Genomic DNA, 12,505 nt, shown 5'->3' with positions numbered 1-12,505 from the left:
TAGCAGAGAGCTGGATCGGAAGTGGAGCAGCCGGGTCTCGAACTGGGGCCCATATGGGATGCCGGCACTGCAGGTGGTGGTTTTACCTGCTATGCCACAGTGCCAGTCCCAGGTTTCCTTTTTTAAAAATATTACAAGTTTATTTGAAAAGCCGGGAGAGAGAGACAGGCAGGCAGAGAGCGCCCGTCTGCTGGTTCACTCCCCAAATATGCACAACAGCCCAGCTGGACCAGGCTGAAGCCAGGAGCTAGAAACTTGCTCCAGGGCTCCCACGTTAGTGTCGGACTAGACCACGTGGCCCGTTGCTGCCTCCCAGCATGGAGGTTTGTAGGAAGGTGGACTCCAGAATGGAATTGGGACTTGAACCCAGGAACCGCGGTGTGCGTGGTGGGCTGACTGCCGTGCCAGTGCCCGCCCCGCAGCGCTGACGGGTGTTTGCAGTGTTGGAGTGCAACATATTCTAAGAATTTACAAAGTTTATCTGAGGGGCCGGCGCTGTGGTGTAGCGGGTGAAGCTGCTGCCTGCAGTGCCGGCATCCCATATGGGCGCTGGATCGAGTCCCAGCTGCTCCACTTCCCATCTAGCTCTCTGCTGTGACCTGGGAAAGCAGTGGAAGATGGCCCAAGTCCTTGGGCCCCTGTACCCACATGGGAGACCCAGACGAAGCTTCGGATTGGCTCAGCTCTGGCTGCTATGGCCATTTGGGGAAGTGAACCAGCAAGTGGATGATCTCTATCTCTCTGTAACTCTTTCAAATAAATAACTAATTTTTTTTTTTAAAGTTTATTTGTAAGACAGAGACAGAGACCTCTGGTCTGACTCATTCTCAACTGCCCACAGCAGCTAGAGCTGGCCAGGCGGAAGCCAGCTGCCTGGAGCTCCATCCGGGTCTCCCATGTGGGTGGCAGGGGCCCAAGTGCCGGGGCCATGGTCTGCTGCTTTCCCAGGTGCTTTAGCGGGAGCTGGATTAGAAGTGGAGCAGCCAGGACTTGACCTGGCGCTCATGAGATGCTAACAGCGGCTTGGCCTGCTGGGACACGGCACTGGCCCCAGGGGACACAGGTACTGGTCCCTTAGCCATCGCTGCTGCCTCCCACGGTGCCCATCAGCAGGAGGCTGCACTGGAAGCAGGGCTGAGCCGTGAGCCCAGGCCCACTGACGTCGCCAGCAGCGTCTCGCGCTCTGCCAGGTGTCCTGTTCACTTTCCTGTCACTGCTGTGACCAGTGGCCACAAACACAAGTGGCTTCCAGCCACCCGAGGTGTGGCCTCGTGGCTCTGGAGGTCAGATGTTGGAATTGAGTGTCAACGGGGCTCACGGCCCACAAGCTCCCGGAGACGACATCTTGCCTCCGCCTGCCCCTGGACACCACCGTGTCTGTCAGCTCACGGCCCTTTGCTCCATCTTGAGAGCCTGTAGTGTGGCATCTTGCAGTCCCTTGTTGTGTGGGGTCCACCCCGTGTCCGGGTCTCGCCCCTCCCAGCACATCAGCCAGGCCCCGCCTGTCCTGCGGCGTGTGACCATGCAGGGTCCACCCTGTGTCAGGGTCCTCGCCCCTCCCAGTGTGCCAGCCAGGCCCTGCAGGGTCCACCCCGTGTCAGGGTCCTCGTCCCCTCCCAGTGTGCCAGCCAGGCCCTGCAGGGTCCACCCTGTGTCCGGGTCCTCGCCCCTCCCAGCACATCAGCCAGGCCCTGCAGGGTGTACCCCTGTGTCAGGGTCCTCGTCTTCTCCCAGTGTGCCAGCCAGGCCCTGCAGGGTCCACCCCGTGTCCGGGTCCTTGCCCCTCCCAGCACATCAACCAGGCCCTGCAGGGTGTACCCCTGTGTCAGGGTCCTCGTCCTCTCCCAGTGTGCCAGCCAGGCCCTGCAGGGTCCACCCCGTGTCAGGGTCCTCACCCCCTCCCAGTGTGCCAGCCAGGCCCTGCAGGGTCCACCCCGTGTCAGGGTCCTCGCCCCCTCCCAGTGTGCCAGCCAGGCCCTGCAGGGTCCACCCCGTGTCAGGGTCCTCGCCCCTCCCATGCGTGAGCCAGGCCCCACCTGTTGTGTGGTGTGTGACCACGCAGGATCCACCCCGTGTCAGGGTCCTTGCCCCGTCCCAGTGCATCAGCCAGGCCCCGCCTGTCGCGTGCGGCTGGTCATCGCCAGGTGCAGTGTCTCGGGGCCCAGGGTTCAGGGTTGGAACCAGGCTGCGCTGGGCCCGAGGCTGAGGGCGGCTTGTCGCACTCGGCTGCAGGGTCTCGTGCGGACCCTGGCACTCAGGCCCTCGTTTCCCCCCGGCACAGGGCCGCACTGGCGGGGCTGTCGCGGAGCCTGATGGAGCGGCTGGCCGAGGAGCACGGCGAGAGCGTGGTGCGGGTGCTGACGGTGCAGTACCGCATGCACCAGGCCATCATGCGCTGGGCCTCGGAGACCATGTACCACGGACAGCTCACGGCCCACCCCTCTGTGGCGGGGCACCTCCTGCAGTGAGTGACGCAGCCCTGGCTCCCACCTGGCCCCTTCCCTGGCTCCCACCTGGCCCCCCTTCCCTGGCTCCCACCTGGCCCCCTTCCCTGACTCCCACCTGGCCCCCCTTCCCTGACTCCCACCTGCTCCCCCTTCCCTGACTCCTACCTGCCCCCCCTTCCCTGACTCCTACCTGCCCCCTTCCCTGACTCCTACCTGCCCCCTTCCTGGCTCCCACCTGGCCCCTTCCCTGACTCCTACCTGCCCCCTTCCCTGGCTCCCACCTGGCCCCTTCCCTGGCTCCCACCTGGCCCCTTCCCTGACTCCTACCTGCCCCCTTCCCTGACTCCCACCTGCCCCCTTCCCTGACTCCTACCTGCCCCCCTTCCCTGACTCCCACCTGCCCCCCCTTCCCTGGCTCCCACCTGGCCCCCTTCCCTGACTCCTACCTGCCCCCCCTTCCCTGGCTCCCACCTGCCCCCTTCCCTGGCTCCCACCTGGCCCCTTCCCTGACTCCTACCTGCCCCCTTCCCTGACTCCCACCTGCCCCCTTCCCTGACTCCTACCTGGCCCCTTCCCTGACTCCCACCTGCCCCCCCTTCCCTGGCTCCCACCTGGCCCCCTTCCCTGGCTCCACCTGGCCCCCTTCCCTGACTCCCACCTGCCCCTTCCCTGATTCCCACCTGCCCCCTTCCCTGACTCCCACCTGCCCCCTTCCCTGACTCCTACCTGCCCCCTTCCCTGACTCCCACCTGACCCCTTCCCTGACTCCCACCTGCCCCCCCTTCCCTGACTCCTACCTGCCCCCTTCCCTGACTCCCACCTGCCCCCTTCCCTGACTCCTACCTGCCCCCTTCCCTGACTCCCACCTGCCCCCTTCCCTGACTCCTACCTGCCCCCTTCCCTGACTCCCACCTGCCCCCTTCCCTGACTCCTACCTGCCCCCTTCCCTGACTCCCACCTGCCCCCTTCCCTGACTCCTACCTGCCCCCCCTTCCCTGACTCCCACCTGCCCCCTTCCCTGACTCCTACCTGCCCCCTTCCCTGACTCCCACCTGGCCCCTTCCCTGACTCCTACCTGCCCCCTTCCCTGACTCCCACCTGCCCCCTTCCCTGACTCCTACCTGCCCCCCCTTCCCTGACTCCCACCTGCCCCCTTCCCTGACTCCTACCTGCCCCCTTCCCTGACTCCCACCTGGCCCCTTCCCTGACTCCTACCTGCCCCCTTCCCTGACTCCCACCTGGCCCCTTCCCTGGCTCCCACCTGGCCCCTTCCCTGACTCCCACCTGCCCCTTCTTGGCCCTGACTCCCACCTGCCCCCTCTTTGCACTGACTCCCACCTGCCCCCCTTCCCTAACTCCCACCTGCCCCCCTTCCCTGACTCCCACCTGCCCCACCTTTGCACTGACTCCCACCTGCCCCCCTTCCCTGACTCCCACCTGTCCCCCCTTCCCTGACTCCCACCTGCCTCCCCCCACTTTGTCCTGGCTCCCACTGGGCCCCACCTTGCCCTGACTCCCACCTCTGACCCTGCTTTCCCCTGACTCCCACCTGGCCCCCTTGCCCTCACTGGCCCACCACTGACCCTGGTGCCCCTGCTGGGCCCTGTGTTCTCCACGTGCAGGCCCACGTTTTCCTGGGGGGAGGGGCTGGCTCTGTCGCTGCCCCCAGCCACCACTCACGTGCACGCTGTGTGCCAGGGACCTCCCAGGTGTGGCCGCCACCGAGGAGACGGGCATCCCCTTGCTGCTGGTGGACACCGCTGGCTGTGGGCTGTTTGAGCTGGACGAGGGCAGCCAGTCCAAGGGGAACCCTGGTGAGTGCCTCTGTGGACACGGCCCCATCTGTCAGCTGGCCGGCCTGACCAGGGGCCGAGGGGGCGGAGGCAGGGAGGAGGTCCCGGAACCTGGCCCTCCGGAGGTGAGGCAGCGCGCTGTGACGCCAGGACGGCCGTGGGTCCCGGGCAGCGGGGCGTGCTCTCCACCTGGGCACGTGGCCTAACGTCCCCAGGTTCCACAGCCAGGGCTGATAAATGGGGTGCGTGGGAGCGTGCGGGTGTGTGTTTCCAATAGCTGGTGCCCTGGGTTCTTGTCTCCTGAACCTGGCACGGCTCCCACTCAGCTGATGGGCGCCATAGCCTTCCAGGCGGGCGGGTGTGCCTCCGCACACGCGCCCACACCCACCCGCCCTCCTCCCCTCAGGTGAAGTCCGCCTCGTCAGTTCGCACATCCAGGCTCTGGTGGATGCTGGGGTCCAAGCAAGTGACATAGCCGTCATCACGCCCTACAACCTGCAGGTGCGCACGAGCCCTTGTCCCCTGCGTGCAGCCTGGGGCTCAGCCAGCCACGCGCTGAGGAGGCCACAGTGAGCGGGTCCGGGTGGGGTTGGCCTCCCTGTGCCCAGAGCAGGGTCGGTCGGTCTCGCTGCCTGTCTGACTGCCTGTTACCTGGTGAGTGGCAGATATCTGACATGCCTGCCTGTTACCTGGTGACCACGGGTCACGTGTGGCAGGCTTACCCGTTACCTGGTGACCACGGGTCACGTGTGGCAGGCTTACCCGTTACCTGGTGACCACGGGTCACGTGTGGCAGGCTTACCCGTTACCTGGTGACCACGGGTCACGTGTGGCAGGCTTACCCGTTACCTGGTGACCACGGGTCACGTGTGGCAGGCTTACCCGTTACCTGGTGACCACGGGTCACGTGTGGCAGGCTTACCCGTTACCTGGTGACCACGGGTCACGTGTGGCAGGCTTACCCGTTACCTGGTGACCACGGGTCACGTGTGGCAGGCTTACCCGTTACCTGGTGACCACGGGTCACGTGTGGCAGGCTTACCCGTTACCTGGTGACCACGGGTCACGTGTGGCAGGCTTACCCGTTACCTGGTGACCACGGGTCACGTGTGGCAGGCTTACCCGTTACCTGCTGACCACGCGTCACGTGTGGCAGGCTTACCCGTTACCTGGTGACCACGCGTCACGTGTGGCAGGCTTACCCGTTACCTGGTGACCACGGGTCACGTGTGGCAGGCTTACCCGTTACCTGCTGACCACGGGTCACGTGTGGCAGGCTTACCCGTTACCTGGTGACCACGGGTCACGTGTGGCAGGCTTACCCGTTACCTGGTGACTTTTGTGACTTGCTTGCAGGTTACACAGTGATGAGACTCATCTGTGAAGTGGCTCGTGTGTCACCTAATAACGGAGATCATGTGACGTGCTTACATGTTGCCTGTGACAGGGCTCAGCTCATGTGTGACATTCTTACCTGTTACCTAGTGACGGGGGCTCACATGTGACATTACATGTCACCTGTTACCTGGTGACAAGCGGTCATACATGACATGCTTGTGTTACCTGGGACGAGGCAGTCATGTGACATGCTGGTGTGTTACCTGATGGGGGGGTCACGTGTGACATGTTTAATGTTACCTGGTGACAGGGCTCATGTGACACGTTTTCTTGTCTGTTCTCTTCCACGCCTGTGAGAGGGGCCGCGTGGACGCCGTCCCTGGGCCGTGGCTGTGAGGCCTCTGCTGAGGAGCAGGAGCCTTTTTTTATTTTTTTAAAGATTTTATTTATTTATTTGAAATGCAAAGTTAGAGAGAGGCAGAAGCAGACAGAGCCCTCCATCCGCTGGTTCGCTCCCCAGTTGGCCGCAGTGGCAGGAGCTGGGCCAGTCCAAAGCCAGGAGCCAGGAGCTTCTTCCGGGTCTCCCACATGGGCACAGGGGCCCAAGCACTTGGGCCATCTTCTATTGCTTTCCCAGGCCACAGCAGAGAGCTGGATGGGAAGTGGAGCAGCCGGGACTCGAACCAGTGCCCATATGGGATGCCGGTGCTGCAGGTGGAGGCTTAGCCCACCACGTCACAGCACCGGCCCCAGAGGGCAGGGCCGTAAAGTTGCCTGGGGAGGTGGGATGTGACGGGGCCATGCCTTGCCTCATCTTTCAGGTGGACCTACTGCGACAGAGCCTTGCCCGTAGGCACCCCGAGCTGGAAATCAGATCCGTCGACGGCTTCCAGGGACGAGAGAAGGAGGCCGTGGTCCTGTCCTTTGTCCGGTCCAACAGGAAAGGTAGGGGCGGGGGGACCTGCTGGTGTCAGGCTGTCGGCTCTGCCAGGCGCCACGCCTGCCCCGTCCTCGGGGGGCTTGGGTCGGGTGCAAGAGACCAAGTCACACGGTGGGGCAAGGGCTGTGTTGCGGCCTGCTCAGGGGGCCCGTGGGGCCTGCTCAGGGGGTCCACACAGCCTGCTCAGGGGGCCCGTGGGGCCTGCTCAGGGGGCCCACACAGCCTGCTCAGGGGGCCCGTGGGGCCTGCTCAAGGGGTCCACACAGCCTGCTCAGGGGGCCCGTGGGGCCTGCTCAGGGGGTCCACACAGCCTGCTCAGGGGGCCCGTGGGGCCTGCTCAGGGGGCCCACACAGCCTGCTCAGGGGATCCGTGGGGCCTGCTCAGGGGGTCCACACAGCCTGCTCAGGGGGTCCGTGGGGCCTGCTCAGGGGGTCCACACAGCCTGCTCAGGGGGTCCACACAGCCTGCTCAGGGGGTTCACACGGCCTGCTCAGGGAGTCCACACGGCCTGCTCAGGGGGTCCACACGGCCTGCTCAGGGGGTCCACACGGCCTGCTCAGGGGGTCCGTGGGGCCTGCTCAGGGGGTCCACGGGGCCTGCTCAGGGGGTCCACACAGCCTGCTCAGGGGGTCCACACGGCCTGCTCAGGGAGTCCACACAGCCTGCTCAGGGAGTCCACACAGCCTGCTCAGGGGGTCCACAGGGCCTGCTCAGGGGGTCAACACAGCCTGCTCAGGGGGTCCACACGGCCTGCTCAGGGGATCTGTGGGGCCTGCTCAGGGGGTCCACAGGGCCTGCTCAGGGGGTCCACACGGCCTGCTCAGGGGGTCCACACAGCCTGCTCAGGGGGTCCACACGGCCTGCTCAGGGGGTCCACACGGCCTGCTCAGGGGGTCCGTGGGGCCTGCTCAGGGGGTCCACACGGCCTGCTCAGGGGGTCCACACGGCCTGCTCAGGGGGTCCACACGGCCTGCTCAGGGGGTCCGCACGGCCTGCTCAGGGGGTCCGCACGGCCTGCTCAGGGGGTCCGCACGGCCTGCTCAGGGGGTCCGCACGGCCTGCTCAGGGGGTCCGCACGGCCTGCTCAGGGAGTCCGCACGGCCTGCTCAGGGGGTCCGCACGGCCTGCTCAGGGGGTTCACACGGCCTGCTCAGGGGGTCTACACAGCCTGCTCAGGGGATCTGTGGGGCCTGCTCAGGGGGTCCACACAGCCTGCTCAGGGGGTCCACACGGCCTGCTCAGGGGGTCCGTGGGGCCTGCTCAGGGGGTCCGTGGGGCCTGCTCAGGGGGTCCGCACGGCCTGCTCAGGGGGTCCACGGGGCCTGCTCAGGGGGTCCGCACAGCCTGCTCAGGGGGTCCACACAGCCTGCTCAGGGGGTCCACGGGGCTTGCTCAGGGGGTCCACACAGCCTGCTCAGGGGGTCCACACGGCCTGCTCAGGGGGTCCGCACGGCCTGCTCAGGGAGTCCGCACGGCCTGCTCAGGGGGTCCGTACGGCCTGCTCAGGGGGTTCACACGGCCTGCTCAGGGGGTCTACACAGCCTGCTCAGGGGATCTGTGGGGCCTGCTCAGGGGGTCCACACAGCCTGCTCAGGGGGTCCACACGGCCTGCTCAGGGGGTCCGTGGGGCCTGCTCAGGGGGTCCGCGGGGCCTGCTCAGGGGGTCCGCACGGCCTGCTCAGGGGGTCCACGGGGCCTGCTCAGGGGGTCCGCACAGCCTGCTCAGGGGGTCCACACAGCCTGCTCAGGGGGTCCACGGGGCTTGCTCAGGGGGTCCACACAGCCTGCTCAGGGGGTCCACACGGCCTGCTCAGGGGGTCCGCACGGCCTGCTCAGGGAGTCCGCACGGCCTGCTCAGGGAGTCCGCACGGCCTGCTCAGGGGGTCCACACGGCCTGCTCAGGGGGTTCACACGGCCTGCTCAGGGGGTCCGCACGGCCTGCTCAGGGGGTCCGCACGGCCTGCTCAGGGGGTCCGCACGGCCTGCTCAGGGGGTCCGCATGGCCTGCTCAGGGAGTCCACACGGCCTGCTCAGGGGGTCCACGCAGGCTGCGGCAGGGACACCTGAGTGGGGTTTTGGGAGCTGTTATGGGGCCTGCTCAGGGGGTCTGCGGGGCCTTTCTGGGGCGGGGCCCCCTGAGTGGGTGCTGGGGAGCAGACCTCAGCCTGCTGAGGGGGAGAAGGCTGTACAGGCAGAGGGAACTGAGTCTGGAGGCTTAGACATGAGCGTGCAGTCAGGGCGAGGCGGGGGGCTGGGAGCGCAGGGTGGGCTGGCAGCGGCCCGGAGCCCCTGAGGCCGGGCCTGGCTTTCAGCCGTGAGCCTGGTGGTTCTGCGGCCACGGCCCTCGCTCTGGGCCGGGCAGCCTTCGCAGTAGGAGGCGGAAGGCGGGCTCGGCTCCGGCGGGACAGCTGCCTGCAAGTGGTCCCTGGGCCCCCGTCAGGCCGCTGTCGCCCAGACACGAGCGGCAGTCTGAGAGCTGCCAGCACCTGTGTGGAGCGCGGCAGAGCCGCACGTGGCGTGCAGTGGGCACGGCTGTCTGGGGGCCGCGGGAGGGCTCCTGCGAGAGCGAGGGGTTTCTTGGCCGCTGGTCTGCCCCTCACTGCGGCCCTTCTTCAGGGGAAGTTGGCTTTCTGGCCGAGGACCGGCGGATCAACGTTGCCGTGACCCGCGCCCGGCGCCACGTGGCAGTCGTGTGCGATTCCCGCACCGTCAGCAACCACGCTTTCTTGAAGACCCTGGTGGATTATTTCACGGAGCACGGAGAAGTGCGCACCGCCTTCGAGCACCTTGACGACATTGTCCCTGAAAACTACAGCCCAGCCGCCGAGAAGCCCCGGGGCCCCAGCGTGGCCACCCGGAAGCCCGCTGGGCGTCGGCGGCAGGAGGGGGCCCAGGAGGCTGCGGCGGCGGCCAGGCAGCCCCGCAGGCAGCCGGGCGGGAAGCCGGCGGGGTCCGGAGCCCCCTCGCAAGCCAGCCCCAGCGGAGCCGGGGGCGGAGGCAGCGCGCAGCACTTCAGGGCCCTCCTCGCCGAGTTTGTGGCCAGCGAGGAGACGCGGCTGGAGTTTCCCGCGTCCCTGAACGCCCACGACAGGCTGCAGGTGCACCAGATAGCTGAGGAGCTGGGGCTGAGGCACGACAGCGCGGGGGAGGGGAAGGCCAGGTACATCACCGTGAGCAAGAGGACCCCGCCCTCCCGGCCGCCTGCAGCGCCGGCGGACAGCACGGCCCCTGGGCCCCCCGCGCCCCTGGGTCCCGCGCACGAGGAGCAGCCCTCCAGGGAGCAGCCCTCTGGGGAGCAGCCCTCCAGGGAGCAGCCCTCTGGGGAGCAGCCCTCCAGGGAGCAGCCCTCTGGGGAGCAGCCCTCCGGGGAGCAGCCCTCCAGGGAGCAGCCCTCCGAGGAGCAGCCCCCCAGGGAGCCGCGCGGCCAGGGCCAGCCAGACCTGAAGGCGCTCCACCTGGAGAGACTGCAGAGGGCGAAGGGAGAGCCTAGGCCGCAGACCGAGAAGGGGCAGCCGACTGGGGGCGCCGGGCTGCAGAGACTCCCCGGGAAGAAGAAGAAGAAAGACGCGAAAGGTGAGTGGTGGTGGCCGCCGCGCGCAGTGACGGTGCCCTGCCCCGGGGCCGGTGCAGGCCTGGCACGGAGGAAGCGCCCGGGCCTGGGTGGCAGGCAGAGGGCCTGGAGGAGCCAGCAGGGACATTGGCTGGGCTCCCTCGGCTCCTGGGCTGGTGGGGGTGGCTGGTGTTCGTGCTCAGCAGGGCACCTTGGGATGACTTCCTGGGCAAAGCGCTCGGGACCCCGGGGGCCCAGGCGTCCCAGCCTGTTGCACACGCAGCCGTGTTGTGTGGGCTCTGCCTGGGCTGCGGCCGTGCGTGCCGCCCCCGCCCCTCCGGGAGCCCACCCAATGGAGAGTGGCTGGGCGTCTCTGGGTTCTTCGCTCGGGAAGAGCCCGGGGAGTCGCAGGGGCCCCCGCAGCTGGGCAGACCCCGGCGTTTGCACACACAGTGAAGGTGGTGGGGGTGGCGCCGGGCGCGGCGTGCTGAGGCTTCACTGCAGTGGCACCGGGCCTTCTCCAGGGCGTCCGGCCAGAGACCCGCCCCCGGAGGAGGACTTCGACGCCCTGGTCTCGGCGGCCGTGAAGGCCGACAACACCTGCAGCTTCGCCAGGTGCACAGCCAGCGTCGCCGCCCTGGGCCAGCTCTGCCAGCTCTGCAGCCACCGCTACTGCCTCAGCCACCACCTGCCTGAGGTTTGTTGCCCTCCCGGGGCCGGGCCGGGGCAGGGCCGGGGCGGGGCCGGGGCCAGGGAGATCGGCTACAGACGGAGTCAGCTCAGCGTGAGCTCGGAGTGGCTTCGCAGGCAGAGCGGGTGACATCGAGGCATGACTGGTTCTAGCAGTCGGCACAAGTCAATAAAATGCGGCATCTACTGTCGCCGCCGCGTCGGCAGAGTGCCGGGCTGATGTCTGTGTGGCAGTCCGTGCTCAGAGCTGACAGCCGTCCGCCCGTGCCCATTCCGGAGCCCGTGTGCTAAGTACCTTCCCGGCCACGTGTGGAGCTGGGGCCGGAGCAGGACTGGTCTCTGTCCTGGGGTGCTGCAGTGGCCACGCTGAGACCTAAGGCGTGAATCGGCTGGGGAGCCTGCACGTGCAAAGGCCCTGGGGTGCAACCGGGCACTGGGGAGTGGAGGCCAGGCCAGTCCGCCTGGAGGAGTCGGGCGTGGGGTGTACTGGGGAGTGTGAGCACACTGGCCGCGGCCTGTGGAGGGCATTTCCTGGCCACGTCCTCTGGGGGCTGTAGCCTCCAGCCCCCCACCCCCACCCGGCAGCCTGCAGTGTGGGCTCCCGCACCTGAGCCACCACTGACTCTCAGTCCTCCCCAGGTCCACGGCTGTGGCGAGAAGGCCCGAGCGCACGCGCGGCAGAGGATCAGCCGGGAGGGCGTGCTGTATGCCGGCAGTGGGGCCAAGGACAGGTCCCTGGACCCGGCCAGGAGGGCGCAGCTGCAGAGGAAGCTGGGTAAGAAGCTGGGCGAGCTCAGCAGCCAGAGGGCGAGCAAGAAGAAGGAGCGGGGGACGTGAGCGCCGCGTCCCCACGGCCAGGCCACACCGTCTCCTCCCCCAGCCTGCTGCGTGGCGTGGAGCAGCCATGGGAGACGCAGGGCCTCTGCGGAGTGGCAGGAGTGTGGCAAGCACGCGGGGGCAGCAGGTGGCTCTCCCTGGCTCCCGCCCGGGCCCGCCTCCTGGGGCCCCCTTCACTGTGCTCCAGCCCAGATCCCAGTGCGGGGGCTGGGGAAGGCCCTGTTCCCTTGGACGTGTGCCTGGCCTCAGACTGCGCCTCGGGCCAGCCAGCTTCTGGCCATGGGGAAGGAGCCGCCCCAGCTCCGCTCTCAGGCTGGGGCTCCCTCCCAGGGCCCTCCGCGCTTCGCCAGCTGTGTGGTGATGCGTTCGGCCTCAGGGTTTGGCGTCACAGGGACGTACACTCCAGAACCAAATAAAGTCAGCTGCACCGCGCGGTCTGGGCTGGCGTCTCCGTTTCCGGTTTCCGGCGGCGGCAATGGTGTGCAGGGCGTCTCAGGAGCGTGGCGTGGGGAGGTTCTGGTCCTGTGGGCAGGTGGGATGAAAATGGCCTCTCTGCGGAATTTCCTGCCGACTCCGGGGGAAGAGCCCCGCGGCAGAGGCGGCCTGGTGTAGACGGAGAGGCCGCCCGGGCGGGCGGGGCCGTCCTGCCCCATCCCCCCAAGTCCTGAACTAGTAAACTGCCATCTAACCTCCCGCCCTCCCCCCTCCCTTCCGCTTTCTCTTTTTTAATATTTGAGAGGTAGTTACACAGAGAGGGAGAGAATCTTCGAACCGCTGGTTCATTCCCCAAATGGCCGCAACGGCCGCAGCTGAGCTGTTCCGAAGCCAGGAGCTTCTTCCGGGTCCCCCATGAGGGTGCGGGGCACAAGCACTTGGGCCATCTTCTGCTGCTTTCCCAGGCCACAGCAG

The 12,505-nt window shown here is 67.2% G+C and overlaps 1 protein-coding gene across 1 annotated transcript in view; it reads left to right on the top strand.

Moving 5' to 3' along the window:
* IGHMBP2 (immunoglobulin mu DNA binding protein 2) overlaps positions 1–12,027 on the top strand; it is a 29,743-nt gene extending 17,716 nt beyond the window's left edge. The window contains exons 9-15 of the mRNA XM_062185338.1: positions 2,282–2,464; positions 4,146–4,261; positions 4,647–4,741; positions 6,400–6,523; positions 9,136–10,092; positions 10,594–10,766; positions 11,399–12,027. Of these exons, the coding sequence (XP_062041322.1) occupies positions 2,282–2,464; positions 4,146–4,261; positions 4,647–4,741; positions 6,400–6,523; positions 9,136–10,092; positions 10,594–10,766; positions 11,399–11,596 (1,846 nt within the window). The 3' untranslated portion in view covers positions 11,597–12,027. The remainder of the gene's footprint in view (positions 1–2,281; positions 2,465–4,145; positions 4,262–4,646; positions 4,742–6,399; positions 6,524–9,135; positions 10,093–10,593; positions 10,767–11,398) is intronic.
* Positions 12,028–12,505: the final 478 nt, after the last annotated feature.

Source organism: Lepus europaeus, unplaced genomic scaffold, assembly GCF_033115175.1.
Source record: "Lepus europaeus isolate LE1 unplaced genomic scaffold, mLepTim1.pri SCAFFOLD_371, whole genome shotgun sequence".
Lineage (NCBI taxonomy): Eukaryota > Metazoa > Chordata > Mammalia > Lagomorpha > Leporidae > Lepus > Lepus europaeus.
Note: the sequence above shows the minus strand (reverse complement) of the source record. Positions and strands in the feature narration are given on the sequence as shown.